The sequence below is a fragment of the Plodia interpunctella genome, chromosome 3 (genome assembly GCF_027563975.2).
Source record: "Plodia interpunctella isolate USDA-ARS_2022_Savannah chromosome 3, ilPloInte3.2, whole genome shotgun sequence".
Classification (NCBI taxonomy): Eukaryota; Metazoa; Arthropoda; class Insecta; order Lepidoptera; family Pyralidae; genus Plodia; species Plodia interpunctella.
Window position 1 is genome coordinate 6,218,475 of NC_071296.1, and position 18,650 is coordinate 6,237,124.

An 18,650-nucleotide genomic window follows, 5' to 3' on the forward strand; every position below is an offset into this window, starting at 1 on the left:
GATAAGGAGAAAGACTAAGTCCGTCTTGGAAATATTTATGCAGTGACTTTTGTGCAGTCCATCCAACAGTACTTTGAACAAAGACTAGTGCTTCAAGACAATAATTTTGTGATGCGATTAACAAAAATGTGTATGGATAGTGAGTCATAAAAAATACACTGAAATTGTTTTGAAGGTCGTTCAGCCGTTCCATCATAACAATGGGTAACGTAAAATCAAAGAAGTCTCAAAAAGAGATGGATAAATTTTTCGAGAGGGAGAGGCATAAAGAGATAAAGAGAGAGGAAAAGAAGCGGATAAAAGCGAATCCCTTGAATAAGAGAATAGGAATGGTGGAAGGTCCGGTGAAGCCTGTGGGTTTGACGGCGCCGGCGACCGCGTCTGTGGTGACTGCCACGCCCGCGCTGCGCTCCTACGACGACGAGGCTTTGGACCTGATGCGGTACCAGCTTCATTACGATTCTGATGCATTCTTATTGAATAATATTCTTCTTTCGATACAGTTCTTCAACAATTACGAAAGGTGAGGAAGGTGAAGAAGATTTGTTTCATTTGTATGTGTTTAAATAAATTTAATTACTTAAGGAATATCTTATCTGAAATCTAGTAATCGAAAAATAAATCAAATATTTGCCTTGCCAAGATATACAACAGGGATATTACCTCAAGAATTACGAACCAGATAGCCATGTGATTCCCCGATAGGATATCAATTTATTTAGTTGAAGGCATTGCACTTATCATAAAAAATGTTGTTAATGTTTACTTAGATAGATGCAATTACAGATTTTAAATATTCATTACTCAAATTTCCATGTCTAATAAATAGTTATCTAATAGATGTGGTCCTTGTAGGGTTGTAGAAAAACTATGCAAATATTCACAAGGACGCCACGCATACACCTTGCATGTATTGTACGAATTTTGAGTGAGAATCTTCATAGGGGAGGTACATTTTTATCTATAGAGGAGATTTCCGAATCCTCCAACATTATTAAGCAATCCCATTATTTAAGTTTATTGAAGCTAATTCTCTGTAATATAACCCTCTAGTAATGCAAAGATACCGATGCAAACGATAAAACGTAATGAACGGGTATTAATTGATAAAGCAAAACAAATCTACTTATCCAACTTATCGCTAGAATGTTGTTGCGGTGACTTCTTTATGATTTACTGTTATCATAATTAATGTGTTTAAGAGTCCATTCAACAACTCACATGGTACAAACGTGGTATATGGAGATATCCAATGAATTTAAATTGTATTAAGAGGCTAATAATCCGATGGATTAATTCCAATCCATTAATCTATTTCTTTGATTTGCCGATTTCATGATTAAGTATCTTAATTAGGATTATAATGTAATCCTTACAAAAGTAAATATTGTTTTTTTAGTGAACTGAATCACATCAAGAATAATCCCATTGGAGATCGTGAACACGCTATTAACGATGATATGGTTCAGCATCATAAACACGTGTTCTTTGCCGACCGTCTTCAAGAATGTGTATTTGAGCATGTGCGATACGAACGATCTAGAGAGAAGATTGAACCTCTAGTGGCACCCAAGCTCTTCATTATCTATGACAATGTAGAAGCGAGTGAGCCTGGTGATACTTCAGACTACAGTACTGTTCTGGATGCGCCCTTCTACAAGCTATGTATTAAAGATACTAAAGAACCAGGTAAATGTAATCAAGAATGTAACACACTAAATATTCACAATATTATCTTTAGATTACAGTCTGTGTCTCGTTCCATAAATTACTTAATCCTTCAACACTTTTTATTTGTCTTAATTTTTTGCCTTTGGTTTTGGTTACAGGTTTTGTCAATTTGCAAAAATTGGAAATATTAAAGAGCATGAATATGAAAGAGCCAGAAGTAATAGCTCATGATAATGATGACGATAGTATCTACACTGATTCCGAGAAGGAATCTGTTGTATCAGATGATATATCCGAGTCTACAAAAGGTCATGAGTTACTGGAAAAAATTAAAAAGAGATTGGACGATACAAATTCAAAAGATACATTTGTAAAAGAATATGATGTTTTCGTTAACAAAGATACAGAATTATTAGGAAGAAGAGCTAGTGGCCCAATAAAACAAATGAGCTATCAAGTACAAAAGAGTAATATTTCTCATCTTAATGACTTTAGAAATACAAATTCGACTTTACTAGAAAACAAAAGTATGAATAAAGAACAAAATGTGAATTTTGAAGAACAGAAAGAAGTGTTTAACGAATACGATAAACCTAGAAAATCTATTCTAAAAAACTATACAAGAAGATTAAGTGGTCCCGTAAAGGAAATGAAAAATACAAATTTTCTAGTTGATGTAATATCAGAGGATACTGAAACATCAGGCTATAGATCCAATACAGGTAGTCGGCAAACAGAATTAAGTGAATCAGAATCTGATTATGGATATTCAACTATAACTCAGTCAACAACACCAAAGAAAATCGAACTTAGTATGAAGTCGACGTCTTTTAATTCTGGCGTCCTTCCCGAAGAATGTTGGACATCTTTAGATGTGCGTTTTGACTTTGATGATGACAATGAAGATGAAGATGAATTGCCACCAAACACTGTTCAGACGCAGAACTTATACGAAACCCAATACTATTTAAATTCTTTGGAGTTTATGAGGAATTTTGTAGATATTTTTATAACCAACGTAGGTACTAGTTTAGGATTAACTCAAGAATCTATAAGAAATGCTTTAACACAAGGTGCTAGTATTTATTGTAATGCTTTGAAAAATGGACGTGCTTTTGGATGCGAAATATATCCAGCTATTGTGGCAGCCTGGCCAAATTCAGCAAACCAATTCATCATACGAGAGAGAAAAATTATTCAAAATCCTAGAACAAATTTTAGTTATCAATGGCCTACTAAACAAATGGTTCATAAGACTATCGAATTGGGTTGCTTTCTTATTCCTGTGGGTTTTAGACCAAAGCGAGGTTTAAATCAAGATCAAAAATTACAATGGAAAGTAATATTTCCGGCTGCAGAGCGTTATTTAGAAAAATGTTTAGCTCACTCTCATGTGCGCTGTTACTTGTTTGCGTTAACTTTACATAAAACGTTTATGGAAAACGAGACTTCTAAAGTTGGCATAGATGCCAGCCATTTTAAAAATCATTTGTTTTGGCAATGCGAAGATAACTTTGCCAAATGGCCAGAAGATAGATTAGGGGAATCGTTGAGAACATTTCTACAAACATTTTATGTTCGTTTTGGTCAGAGTAGATTTCCAAATTACTTTATGAATAGCTGTAATGAGTTTAAAAGTATCCCAAAACCTCTCTTGCTTAAGCTCCAACGAAAAGTAGCAGATGTAATAGAAGCACCAGTGGCCCACATTTTGTATGCCCTTAGCAAACTGAAATACAATAAACGTGATTTTTACCCAAAATTTAATATTAACAAACTTTACGAGATATTAACCTGTAAGAATCCTCTTCGAATTGTTAATCCTAGTTTGCCATTACCAGCGCCGAATTACGATGATTCCTCAGATAGTGAAAGTGAAAACTCATTTAATTTTTGGGACAAAGCCAAAATGTTCGATAAAAATTATCGCTGGAAAAAGGAGAAACAGAGAAGACTCGAAGCTAAAAGAAAAGCCATGTCCAGTAACAAGCAGAAGGCAGCTACTTCGAGAGAGAAAGAACTCAATCCTAACGTAAGCTAATTTATATTATTAGGTACTTTATTCCATTTATATGTATACTAGCTGATACCCGCGACTTCGTTCGCGTGGGCTCTTTGACTCCAGTTAATTAAAAATACGAAAGTGAGGATATTTGTTACTTAGTTATGGATTTTATCAAAATGATCCGTCTTTGTAGAAAATTAGGCTTAAAATGTTATCGCCTTCACCACGTGTGACTATGAAATAAGTTAAATTACTTATAATGCTGAACAACTTTTGCCATTACAATGTAGCTGGTTTATTTGATATTCTGTTTCCACATCAAACGATGAAAAGATCTTCGATTTTTATACCTCAACAAATAGTATAAATGCTCATCAGACTGAATAACTTTTACTGCGCCACGGTGCTTCTCTCCCGTAAGAATTTCGGGATAAAAAGTTTATTTTAATCAAACTTTATTATATATTAAAGAATTTTGCGTTATATTGAGCAATTTATAATTTTCATACATTCACATTAGGTACATATACTAAGCACATATTTTTTTAAATGGAGTACTTGTGTACAGCTGTTAATTTATACATTATATATATTTTACAGTTTAAACTACCTGCAAAAATGGACGTCGAACGTCGTCGACTAGTCTTGGAACTATTTATCCCCCACTTTATTGCGATGGCACGCTCCAGTGAAAAATTCGAAGCCATTGGACAAGCTATTATTTACTTAGAGCAAGCGCATAGGCTCTGTTTGCTGTTGATTGACGAGCCGGCTGGTGATATCACAGCCAATGAATATCTAGAGGTGATACGGGATAAATTAGCTGATTGTCAAAGAAAATTGGCAAAGCAAGGTGGCTATAAGCTGCCACCCAGGGCAGAAAGTAATTCGGAGAGACCTATGCGTAAAGTAGTCCGCAAAAATCGGCCTCGGTTCGACAGTACAGCAAGCAACTCTCCCAGTGATATTCCAGGCATATCGCCTTTCACTTTTGCCGATGTACACGTTGAAGAACAAAAAAAGAATGGGACTGTCACGTTTAGTGAAATTCATAACGAGGTAGAAGAATCGAAATTATAACACTAATGTAAACTTGGTTATATAATTTTATTTTTTCGTAATAAATAACACAAGAATCTCTTATTTATCTTGTTATATTTTTGTAAATGTGTGTAAATAAGAAGATACACTCCACAAAACGTTTCTGTAAATAAGTTTCTATCTAGAATCATTTTATCAAAATTATACAATTTCTGAATTGAACAGGTATATAATATTTCGTGTACATAAGTATTAAGGTTACATAAATATCTAACGGTTTATCAATATATTGTTGGAATAGTATAGATAACATCAAAAATAAAAATAAATATTTACTAAAATAGTTTCATTTCCGGAAACGTAAAGGCATCAGTCTCTAACATCATAATACAGTAGATAAAACTTTTTACAGTATGGTTTGTTTTGTATATATTTAATAAGTTTTTAACTAATATTATTTCAAAGAAAATTACGTAAGATCACACGATTTACATCCGCTTCGTGCCTTTAATGATTTTATTTTGTTAGTATATTTTTCGCTTTTTCCAATAAAAATATATTTATTTTATTCTATTTATAGTTTAAAAAATCTACTGGTGACAATGACTTTATGAACAAAAACAAACATGTTCCAGAAATGTGGCTGGTGTTTACAAAAAGTTGGGTTTAGTACGTAAATGTGTTTTATATGTGTAATTTTTGTACGATGTATTTCAACAGTAGTTTTGATAAGTTTTTAGAAATATGGCACAGGAAATGGACATTTAAATAAGAGGGTTAACTCCAGCTACCATGGCAAGAAGTGCCATCCGCACATACATGCCGTACTCTGCTTGCCTGAAGTAAGCGGCCCTGGGGTCCGAGTCAAACTCTGGAGAGATTTCGTCCACGCGAGGAAGTGGATGCATGACCACCATGCGGCGGCGCGCCCGTGTCATCAATTGTGGCGTTACTATCAATAAACCGCGTGCCTGCAATATAAGTAGGTACCTATAAATAACTAATAAACAAAACAATTGAAAAAGAATTTTAGCTTCTTACGCCCAGTAATTTCGGCTGTACACAGTCAGTCTGCCAGTATATCTGGTCTGTATATATAAGCTAAAATTTGGCATGTAGGTACCTCAATCCCTTCAAAAGGGGGTGAATGATTGTATGGCACTTAATACAATTTTCAAAATAAAAACCTGAAAATTGGTAAACATCCTCTTCATTATTTTTGAAGTGATAATAACTTAAGAGGAAGAAGAAGAAAATATAATAATAATATATGAAAATTGCATCTCTAAGGTGATGGGATAATATGTAAGAAACGGTACGGGGACATGGAAGGCAGCGGGAAACAGGAAATTTAACTAAAAATGAGCAAAAATACGAATTTGAACATGTGTTTCCTAGTCTTACAGAATATGCGATTAAAAAATGACCGAGATTTTACTATGAAATTCATGCGGGCGAAGCCGCGGGCAAAATCTAGTCTATATATACCTAAATAATCACTTTCATAACTGTATTTACTTTACACTAAAACATTGCTATTACAATTACTTTTGTCGAGGGTTAAAAATATATCTAATTAAATCAATTAACTTTTACTTTTTAACACTTACTTTTTCATATTCTTCTTGACTTTCAAATCTTTCTCGTTGAATTCTGGTCATGTAAAGGACATGAGTATCAGCCAAAACATCTTCTAGGCGTTCATATACTCGTTGTGTTATGCCTTTGTCTGCAATATATTCCATTATATGCTTGGGCATTCCTAGACCCGGAGGACTGACGTATTGTAGCTGAACCTGATATAAAGTGAGGAGCCGAGCAAGGGAATGAACTGTGCGCCCGTTCTTCAAATCTCCTACCATTGTTATAGTAAGGCCATTCACAGTACCAATCTCTTCTCTTATTGTAAAAATATCGAGTAATGCTTGTGTAGGATGTTCACCAATACCATCACCTGCATTAATGATAGGTTTCCTACAATGCCGAGAAGCTTTCTGAAAAAATAATGAAAGTTTAAAATAAATGTACTTCACTAAAATCAATTACATTATTGGTGAGTACTGACTTGAGTTCTAACTTACCGCTGCTGCACCAGGTTCTGGATGTCTTAGGACAACCACATCTGAGTAACTAGCCATTACAGCTACACTGTCTTCAAGTGTTTCACCTTTCTTGGCGGACGAGCTTGTGGCATCAGTATGTATTACTGAACCACCAAGCCTCTGCATAGCAGCTGCGAAACTGCAGCTAGTTCGTGTGCTAACTTCATAGAAAATTGAAGCCATGACTTTTCCTCGTAAAATGTCATCTACCAAACGGCTTTTAGAGACATTTGTTTTCATGAATTGGGCTAGATTGAATATATCATTGAGAGTTTCTTTGTTAAAAGAATCAACTGTTAAGATACTTTTTCCGAATAAATCACTACGTTGACGGTGAGGATGAGCTGTTTGGATGGGATTGTAATTTGAAGTACTATCGCATCTTTGGCGAATCACACTTTGCGAAGGTAATGGAGACATACTTCTTAATGCAGCCATTTCATTAAAATGGACGTTCAATTTATTTTGAGCTTCTGGTTTGGATTCAATTTGATCTACATCAAAATCACTAAGACGACTTAACTCACCGGACAGATGTAAATCTAGGGCAGAATTTGGGCGACTTAATTCTTTCTCAACCTTTTCAATGGAATATACGGGAAATGTTTGTTTTTTTGGTGCAGGCCATTCTCGAACATTCTGTCCGAAACCTGGAGGTACAAGAATTTGGCCCTCGACATACGCTATTTCGCCACGCAACGTCACTCGATGAATGGCACCACATACTTGCATGCCAGCAAAAGGTGTCCATTTGGATTTAGTAAATTCCATTGCGGAAGGAATAGTCCATTCGTAATCCATATCCACTTCTACGTAAGTATTAGGTTGTTCTGGCAGATTAAATATCTTTCGAGGATTTCTATGAAATTTATTAATAAGATCTTCCATTGTTAAATGACCCTCATGTACTGCATTTAATAATAATGGCAAAATTGTCTCCAAGCCTGGAAATCCAGGTGGTGGCTTTTCTGAATTTTTTTCATCTACTGAATGGGGTGCATGATCAGTTGCAAAAATATCAATGACATCCATATTTCTCCATAATTCTGCTTGATCTTCAGGACTACACAATACAGGTCGTACTTCAGCGCGTCCTTTTCCAATACGATCAGTGTCTGCTGTGCTCAAAAACAAGTGATGAGGGCAGACTTCACATGTCACTTTTAGACCTTTTTCCTTAGCAGCCTTCACTATTAAAATCTCTTCCTTACGTGCCAAATGGCAGATATGTATAGGTCGATCTAAAAGTGACGCCATTAAAATAATAGCACCAGTCTTTTCTCGTTCTGCATGAACACAAACTGGAATTTTCTTCGGCCAGTTTTGTAAATGCTTCTGCCACACTGTCATATCGTCTAGAGTTAATGTAGTAAACGTTTGATTAAGATACATTTTTAAAGACGCTGCCTGTGGTGATAATTCACTTATTGCGTCAAAGTTGTTTGACGAAGCACCAACATACAGAGCATAGTCACAACGTGCACTAACACGTGCTAGTGCCGAAACATATTCAAAGGCAGTGCGGTCAATAACTGACGGATTAGTATTAGGCATGCCGCATATCATGGTGACTCCACCAGCGAGAGCAGCTGCAGTACAAGAACTGAAATCTTCTTTGTAGGTCGCACCGGGTTCGCGAACATGAACGTGCACGTCAATGAAACCTGGTAACTTTATGATGTTGCGCGAGGTCATACAATCTGTGTGTGTTTTCATGAGAGGTACTCCACCACACTGTTGCATAGCCTAAAATAAGAATGTGGTTAAATTATACTATAATCGTCTGTGAATTCCTAAATATACTATAAATAAAACTTATAAATATTATGTTAAGTTCATGACAGTATGGGATATGGTGAAGAGGTGAAAAAGAAGAACCAAGTCTGTTACCTTTACGAGTAGTTTAGCACACTTTACATCTGTCACCAAGGGGACTGCATAATCTACTGCCAGGCGACGTGTACGATATCCATGAGTACTGAATGACGACACACGGCGAGCTCCTCCGCGCATGGGCAAATTTATCACCAAGTCTAGTTGTCTACGTGCCATAAAATCTGCCAAGTGCATTAGTTCACCATCTGCTCTTGCATCTTCTGGGTCACCGATGTGATCAAATGTCCATTGAACACTTTCAATCTGAAAAGTATAAAAAATAAACAAAATAAACTAGCAGTTTTTTGTTTTTGTCAATTTGTTATGGTGCTCATTAATATTATTGACTTACCTCAATTCCATGTTCCGTATAAAAATCACCAGTACCCATACTAGCATATAATTTGTATCCCATTCTCTGTAAAGCTCGTACGCTTGGCAGAAGTTCAATTTTGTGCTGAAAAAAATGACGTAATAGATTTTAATAAATACACAATTTGTTATTAATAACGACATATTAACAAATTGTGTATTTATTAAAATCTAAAATCAATAAATACCTTGAATGTTCCCACTGACAACAGAATAGCTTTTTCGGGTATTTTGAAACCTGTACTCATTAATGACTTTAAATAGGCTTCATAGCGATTTTCACCAAAGCACGCTACTTCACCAGTCGATGCCATTTCCACTCCAAGAGTAACATCTGCTCCTGACAGTCTAGAGAATGAAAATTGTGGTACTTTTACACCTACTTTTCCACAGCCAGACATGACATCAATTGGTTCTACTGGTACGCCAAGAATTAATTTAGTAGCCATCGCTACGAAATCGTGATCTAAGGTTTTGGATACAAATGGAAACGATCTGGAAACCCTGACGTTACATTCTATAACTTTTAATTCATTATCTTTGGCTATTAGTTGCATATTAAACGGCCCAGTAACATCCAGGGTTTCAGCTATGATGCTGGATATTTCCTTGATCTTTTCTAGAGTTTGTTCATTAATATCTTGTGGTGGAGTGACCAATGTTGCATCACCAGAATGTACACCAGCATTTTCAACATGTTCGGAAACAGCCATGCAATATATAATACCATCAGAGGCTACCACATCAACATCTATTTCTTTTGCATCCATTATAAATTTAGATATCACCACGGGATGATCTTTGCTAACTAAGCTGGCTGATTTAAGATACGTTTCTAGCTCCTGATTTGAATGTGCAACATTCATTGCTGCACCACTCAGAACATAAGAGGGTCGTACCAAACATGGATAACCAACTTCATCGCAAAATTGAGTAGCAGATTCAAGATCAGTGAGTTCTTTCCATCTGGGTTGAAGAATACCCTTTCGATCCAACATTCTTGAAAATTTAAATCTATTTTCTGCATTATCTATCATGTCAGGCGAAGTACCCAATATAACAGCTTGCTGGCGATGAAGGTCCATAGCAATATTATTTGGTAACTGTCCTCCCATTGACAAAATTATTCCACTAGGCTTTTCAATGTTGTAGATGTCCATGACAATTTCAAAAGATATTTCTTCGAAGTATAGCCGGTCACTCATGTCGTAATCAGTACTAACTGTTTCAGGATTATAATTTACCATTATTGTCTTTTTGCCTTGATTTCGCACTTCTCTTAAACAACCTACGGCACACCAATCGAATTCAACAGAACTTCCTATTCTATAAACTCCTGACCCTAAAACCATAGTGTAATCACCGGGAAAATGCAAATCGTGTGCAGTTCCATTGTACGTTAAATATAAATAATTTGTGGATGCTGGCCATTCAGCCGCAACAGTGTCAATTTGTTTTACATAAGGAGTTATGCCAAATTCTTCTCGTAATTTTCTCACGGCAACTTCTGTACTTTTTATGGTTGCCGCTATTTGTTTATCTGAAAATCCAATTTTTTTCGCCTTTTTCAATATTTCTGACGTAATTGTGTTGCTATCGACAGCTTGAAGAGTTGTGTAATATGCAATAATATTTTTAAATTTAGCAAGGAACCACTTATCGATTTTTGTTAATGCATATAATTTTTCTAAACTGTACCCCTCATATAAAGCAGCTGCTAATACAAACATACGCTTGTCTGTTGGTTCGCGGAGTTCATCTTCATTAACTTTTTTAATATTCGGATCAAATCCATTAACATTCTCATCAACCATCCTTAAAGCTTTTTGAAAAGCTTCTTCGAAACTTCTACCAATTGACATTACTTCCCCAACACTTTTCATTGAACTTCCAATTTTTGTGCTAACTCTATTAAATTTGGCTAAATCCCATCTGGGAATTTTGACTACACAATAGTCTAAACTTGGTTCAAAACAAGCTGTGGTTTCACCTGTTACTGAATTTTTTATCACAGGTAATGGAATTCCTAATGATAGTTTAGCAGCTACGTAAGCCAACGGGTATCCAGTAGCTTTACTAGCCAATGCTGAACTGCGTGATAGACGTGCATTTACTTCAATAATGTAAAACTCTTCCGAATTAGGATTAAGAGCATATTGAATATTGCATTCCCCTACAATACCAAAATGTCTTATAACTTTAAGGGCTGTATTGCGTAACATATAATATTCTCTGTTAGATAGTGTTTGACTTGGAGCAACAACAATAGATTCACCTGTATGGATACCAAGAGGGTCAACATTTTCCATATTACACACTGTGATACAATTATCATAAGCATCCCGAACAACTTCATATTCTACTTCTTTCCAACCTTTCAATGATTTGTCAATTATGAGCTGATCAGAATAAGAGAGAGCTTGATGTGCAAGTGTTTTTAATTCATCTTCATTGTTTGCGAAACCTGATCCTAATCCTCCTAAAGAAAATGCCGAACGTGCCATTACTGGATAGCCTATTTGATTCGCAGCCGCAAGAGCTTCTTCTATTGAAGTAACTGCTGCACTTGGTGCTACTTGTTCTCCTATATCTTGAATTTTTTCTGCAAAAATTTTTCTGTCTTCGGTTTCCACTATCGACTTTATTGGTGTCCCCAAAACAGTTACATTATATTTTTGAAAAACTCCTGACTTTTCTAACTCAACTCCACAATTTAAAGCAGTCTGTCCTCCAAATGTCAATAGAACTCCTGTTGGTCTCTCCGCTTTTATTACCTGTTCTACGTAATCAGGAGTAATAGGTAAAAAGTAAACTTTATCTGCCAGACCTTTAGAAGTCTGAACAGTGGCAATATTGGGATTTATTAATACGGTTTGTATTCTCTCTTCTTGCAATGCTTTTACACCTTGAGATCCCGAGTAATCAAACTCGCCAGCTTGTCCTATAGACAATCCTCCAGAACCAAGAATCAAAACCTTCTTAGGGCGTTCCTGTATAGAAGGCACAATATGTAATTTATTTGTGATTAGTTCATCTATGACGACTGGTTTCTTATTTTTAAAGTATTTTACGCTATCAACAAATATGTCGAACAAACATTCTAAATCAGTGGGACCAGCAGTGTGTTCTGGATGAAATTGAACGCTGAAAAATGGAGCAGTTTTATGTATAATTCCTTCATTTGTTTTATCGTTTTCATTTGTAAATAATATTTTCCAATCTGAAGGTATTGAATCCGTATCAACAGCAAATCCATGATTTTGTGATGTCATGAAACATCTTCCGGTTCCACTATGTGTGCATGGTAAGTTATGTCCACGGTTGCCATACCTGTAATTGTATTAATGTAATGTTTATTACAAAGGAACAAAATATATATATATAGCTATTGTACTTAATTAAACCTATTTTTTATTGAGTGGTATATTTTAAAACTTACTTTGTTTTGTAGGTTTTGCAACCGGCAGCTGTTGACAGTAACTGATGTCCCAGACAAATTCCAAATATAGGTTTAACATTATTTCCGCTCTTAATAACTTCTTTTAAGTTATCAACAACTTTCTTACAAACGATAGGATCACCAGGACCATTACTGATGAATAGCCCATCGTAGTTGTTTGGTTCCAATTTGTGATCCCAAGGCACCAAAATAACTTTTGCGTTTCTTTTTATTAAGCATCTTATTTGATTATATTTTAAACCACAATCTACAGCTACAATAGTAATTTCACCCTTAGGATTATAGATTCTTGTTTCCTGAAAAAATGCAATTACTTAATTAAGATATTCATTTTATATTAGTAGATAATTAGCCAATTATTCACTAGTACTAAAAGTAAAAAATGATTAAGTAAATCCAAATGTATCTAAAATTACCTCTGTAGACACTTCAGCAACTAAATTTCTTGAATTTGGGTCTGAGAGAGGCGGAAGGGGCCCAAATGGTGGCACGCCCTGAACTATGCGACCGAGAGTAACTCCTTCTCTAAGACGAATGGTCAATGCCCTCGTATCTATGTCGCAAACACCTGGGACTCCTCGGGAAGACAGCCAAGATCCGAGCGAACATTTTGCTCGCCAATGACAAGCTTTTGTACTGATTTCCCCTACTATTAAACCTGCTGCCCAAATACGGTTTGATTCGAACCATCTGAAATTATGAGAAAAAAATAATATGTGGCTGAGTGATACAACGTACAACTGCAACTGGGTGCAGAAAGCTAGGAGGCGTTTTCTTCCTCTGTACTTCTCCATGTCGATGCTTAGGGCAAAAATAGCATCCGCAGTGTCTAATCCTAGGGAAACCCATATTAACACGCTAGATAGCGTCAAATGAATACAAAAGAAGTTATGCATATTTAATTTACATGTGTAGAATGTGGCCTATGGTACTGCCCATATAGTAGACCACTCCATATCCCATGGCTATCATTCGAAGCGACTAAAGGACACGTAACCTTGGCAGCAGATAGGCAATAATTGCTTTCCCAAGAAGGTTTGACGTTTAAGCAAACGGCTAATTGCAAAGTTTGAGTTTCTTTTTTACGCCCAACTCGGGCTTCCATGCGTCTCGAATGAAACCAAGGATACGCCAAATGAGAGAGGGAGTAGACAAAGATGAAATAAATCGAAACTAGACAGGTACTCACTTGGGTATCCCGTGTTCATCGCGGTCTTCTTCGTCGGGTACACCATAGTTTCCAATAAGAGGGTATGTTAATACCAACAGTTGCGCGTGATATGATGGATCTGTCAATGATTCCGGATAGCCAACCATGCCAGTCTGAAATACTGTTCAAAATAGTTATTAAATTAATTTCAAACTTTACTTACCATACATAAAGGTTAGGCTGTTGAAATCACATAATTACGGAGATCTTGTACCCGACAAGAACTCCCTATATCCTCCGATATTTCTCATATTTTTATCTCTTTATAATTTTAATTGTATTTTTTATTTTAAAAAATGTTATTACAAGTAATTTTCCAACACATTAAGCTATTTCCACAATATTATTTTTCTACTGATACTAACCTACTTCTCCTTCAGAAGGCACTTGAGCTCCAAAGCTTCTGCCAGAGTAGACTGAACCGTCCGACAGCACCAGGCTGCACGGCGGTCCTATTTCGCTTGTCAAATCTTCCTTGGACATTTTCTGTAGAAAGAAAATGCAAATATAACATAAACTTGGTATATTATAAAGCCAGTTTCCGAGGGTATGTTTTACTGCATCTCAAATAAAATCTAAGACGTATTTAGATAAAATTGACTACTTTTTATTAAGAAATTCCTATGGGACTGGTTTTTATTTTCTTATATGCAACTGAAAGTTCGCCATCTATAATCCAAACAAGCTTAACAAAAAAAAATTTAGTCCTTTTGTGGTAAAATATACTTTTGAAGTAAATATATCACCAGAAGGTACATAAATTCTGATTGAATATTGCCACGAAAAAAAAAGAAAATTTCTTGAGCTGAAATTCATTATGATCTTCTAGATTCCGAGAAATCACATAACCAAATTAGAATATATACTGTATTCGTTTCTTACATGAACACCTATTTAATCTAAAATAATTGATGTGGTACATACTGAAATAAAGACCAACCCTAATGTTCAATATTTAGTAACCGGTAATACTAACAACTACCTCAAAGTATTTTTTTATGAATATAAAATTTCGACTTTCCATATCCAGGTCAAGCAACTATTAATCGACCGGTAACTATGTACCGATGAACAAAAAATTTTACATTTCACTGTTAAGCTGTTCATTTCGAACTAAACTTGTTACGGAAAAACTGTTTAAAAAACAACACGTCTACACAGATTAATCCTGTGATTCTATGGTTACGTAACCTACTTAATAAACAAATCCAACCAAAGTATAGTGAGTACCTATAGTGAACAATAATTCCACGATAGTTACACAGAATTTATAATCTCTAATCTAAGGATAGACAGTAAAAGATCCCGCATCATCGATCTTCCAATTTGTCTGTCTCAATAAAGTCATATGAATAGGTGTTAAATCCTTGACTGTGTTGGATGTGAGCAATGTCTAGGTCGAGAGTTCATTGTAGTTCATTTGCCTATTCGTGCCAGCAAACGCGCTAACTGATAAAAGATAATGGGAAGTATACACCTACTCACTTCATACATGAAATATATTTTTTTTCGAAAAAGTGACATATACTTAATAAGTACATAATTATTAGATGTCATTTTGTCGCAAAAAATATATATTGAGGAGCGGGATAATGCAACCAAGGCGTTATCATTAGAACAAGTATATAAAAATGACCGGTCAAAAATTAGTCTGGATGGACGCAAGATGCTGCCGCGTGTCCTGCTAGCCATAAGATTTAAGTTACCTATTTAGTTACAGTAATTAAAAAAATATATTTATTCGACAATATTTACTATGTAACAAAAAAATAAGTACTTAGTTATCCTAATTTCACTTGCATCAAGTTGTATACAAAGTGAGTATTGTATAACATCAAATGTAACGCTCGGCTCAGAGTGATCAGTGTCGTCTGTCGAGTCACAAATCACCGCAATCAGAAACATGTTAAGTTAAATACCCACCAATAAAACAAACATAAAAGTACCTACTTGATAATTGGCTGCCGTCACAATTGTTTTGACCCTAGTAATAAACATTAAGTACTCACTTATATAGTAACCCCGCGTGCCGGCCACGTGTTTTTTTCCGCGACCGCTAAGAACGGTCCGGAGCTGTCGAGGTTCCCACAACGACAGGCCCACAGTCTCGCTGCGGTACGATACGACATGAACAAAACATTCCACTTGGCCATTCACGGCCAGACAATGACGCAACTGAACACAAGATAACCGAAACGTTATTTGTTATAGAACAAGCGGAACAAGTTTTGAACTTCAAAAGAATAATATGTCAGGTAATTTTAAATGAAACGGTACCTATATAGGTACATATAATAGTAACTAAAAATAAAGATAAACGCAGTAGTACTAAAACGTGTAAAAGAAAAATAATTATTGCAATCAAAAGTTTTGGAAACGATACGTGGAAATACCTTGTGCGATGTATTGTATGTATGCTTAAATGAGGGGCAAATAGACTAACAATAGAAAAGCCAAAAAGGAAATAAGTACCTGGATCAATTAAAGGACAAGACAAGAATTGACTGGAAGAACAATGTTCTTAAATTACTTACATAAGTAGATACTGTATTTTTAGATATGTAATTTATGTACGTACTTGGATAATTAGAATACTTATATTATGGCCTTTCACAATTATCTGACAGATAAACCAATTACTAGATAAATCTGCCTTGGCCAAGTAATTGGTCAGTTAGCTCTATTCAATATTTGGTAATAATATCCAATATTCATCGGCAAGCGGTGAAACAGGCCCTTACTACACATGTAAATTGTAATATGTTATAACTAACGTTTTTTGCTTAATATAGCTTTTCTTTCTTTCTTTCTTTCTTTCTTTCTTTCTTTCTTTCTTTCTTTCTTTAGGATCATATATAAGAATGAATGTATAAATCGTATAAGTCGGATGATATTGATGTGAGCTTTATTTTAGTTGTAGTTAGGCGCACTGTCAGTGCCTGGGTTTAGTTCCTTCAAAGCATACTTGACAAGACCAGCCCGGCCCCCCACTATTTCTTATCTTGGTTGACAGTCGCCCACTATTATCCAGCTAAAAACTTTGGTATATTCAACGAAGAACTATTATTTGATTTCATAACCTATTCAATTTATAGGGTTACTTACACTAACTAATGTAGTGTGTAGGTTAAATAAGTTAGTTTTATTTTGTTTCACTAAGCTATATTAAAAAAGTGAAAACCAATGTTTTAGCCGGTTAATCATTGTAGTTCGTGTTTTCACTCATACCACATGAGCTGGCATAAGTTTGATTCACTCACACTGTTCAAATTCAAACCATTTTGTCTACCATCAAGCCAGTCAGGCAGTCCCCTTCTAGCGATATCGCACGTCAAACGCATATTTAGTTATCACTTTTGTAATGAATCTTTTGCTCGCGGCTTCGCTTACGTTTCCCGAGGGTTATAGATAATGGGTATTTTGTAGTCTATGTTATTTGTTCCTATTTGTTGCATGTGGGGATATTCACACCTTTCTGTAGACTTTTAAGCTTTTCACATTGTTTTATTTTACAATAAATAGGAGAAGATCGAAATGAAATAGAGTATCTACCGTGAAAGTAGCACATTGATAAATTAATACTTAATACCTGATAATTAAATAGGTAGTGTCTATTCTAATTTTGTCGGGTTTATCAAAAAATTCGCAAGACATTCTTATCTGTTGTTTAGACTTTAAATCTGTAGTTTTTAACAATTATATAATTTTAAATCCGTTCATTATTATATCACATGGTTTTTTATTTTGTTATCGTTGCATTTTTGTTAATATTATAACTTACATGTATTTCAATGCAAGTGATGTTGATCTATAAGAGATTGTGCAATTAGCTAAAGCTAATTGCAAAATTTAATTGCTAATTTTAGAATGGTATAAAAAGATAAATATGAAAAAATACATGTCTGATACGTTTATTTAGCTAGCTATTCATGAACATACATATATTCTAGTTTTTTACAAAAAATAGGTAGGTAAGTACAATATTACTGATAAAATATTATACATAAATTTATATTTAAAAACTGGTAAGCCCTTCTGGCATAATAGGGATCAACAATGTTTGAATGAGTTTGTAGCTTTGATAAACATCATTTCATTTAGAATATGACGTGAAAAAGTGCCTGTGAAGGCCTAATTTCTGAATAAATGATTTGATTTCGATTTAACTTTGTAGGACAAGTGAATAGTGGAAGTAGGTGAAGTTTAACTTGATATATTATATAGACAGTCAAGTGAAACTAAATAAAAAGGAATGATATCAAATAAAAAATAGTGCCAATAATCACACTGTGTAGTGATGCGTTTTATATAGAAAAATATTATTTGAAATAAATATATTGATTCGACGACGACATGCATATAAACAGCAGCGCAAACGCACGACAAATGCAGTGCGTTTACCAACCGGACCGTGTCGGGTGGTCTAAATTTCACGCATTGTCGTCGACGCCAGATGAATGTAATCATATCTTTGACAGATTTGTTATCTATGACAGATTTGTTATCTATGCTATACCTATGTATATATATGTGGTTTGCATTATCATTTCAAAAAAATTGTGCAACATCCAAACATCCATTATTAAAATAATAAGTACCTATACATAAAGTAGTTGATTGATTATATTGATATAGATATATCAATATAATCAATCAACTGTAGATTATATTGATTATAGCCAACAGGCTATAAACCAATGACATTGTATCTTAATAAATCATCAATATCATCAATACATACAATAAAATTGAAGAAAGGTCAAATTTGTACATTGTCTTTTTTTTTTATTCTTCATGGAATATACTTAGTTACTGATATAGATGACGAAAATAAGGCTTTGGAAATTTTTGCCTGCCTGCTGCTTATCTGTCTGTCTGAACGCGCATCACTCGAAATCTACTGGACCGATTTGC

The 18,650-nt window shown here is 34.9% G+C and overlaps 2 protein-coding genes across 2 annotated transcripts; one reads left to right on the forward strand and one right to left on the reverse strand.

The window, feature by feature from the left end:
- Positions 1–52: 52 nt before the first annotated feature.
- LOC128683825 (uncharacterized protein) lies at positions 53–4,894 on the forward strand. Its single transcript, XM_053769787.2, has 4 exons — positions 53–523; positions 1,400–1,689; positions 1,830–3,703; positions 4,277–4,894. Exons 1-4 carry the CDS (start codon positions 201–203, stop codon positions 4,754–4,756), a joined length of 2,967 nt encoding a protein of 988 aa, XP_053625762.1. The 5' UTR covers positions 53–200; the 3' UTR covers positions 4,757–4,894.
- r (rudimentary) lies at positions 4,765–15,881 on the reverse strand. Its single transcript, XM_053769786.2, has 11 exons — positions 15,746–15,881; positions 14,102–14,222; positions 13,716–13,857; positions 12,943–13,216; positions 12,506–12,822; positions 9,255–12,396; positions 9,047–9,151; positions 8,710–8,958; positions 6,799–8,565; positions 6,328–6,711; positions 4,765–5,688 (listed from the first exon to the last, which is right to left on the reverse strand). Exons 2-11 carry the CDS (start codon positions 14,217–14,219, stop codon positions 5,482–5,484), a joined length of 6,705 nt encoding a protein of 2,234 aa, XP_053625761.1. The 5' UTR covers positions 14,220–14,222; positions 15,746–15,881; the 3' UTR covers positions 4,765–5,481.
- Between the last annotated feature and the right edge of the window lie 2,769 nt (positions 15,882–18,650).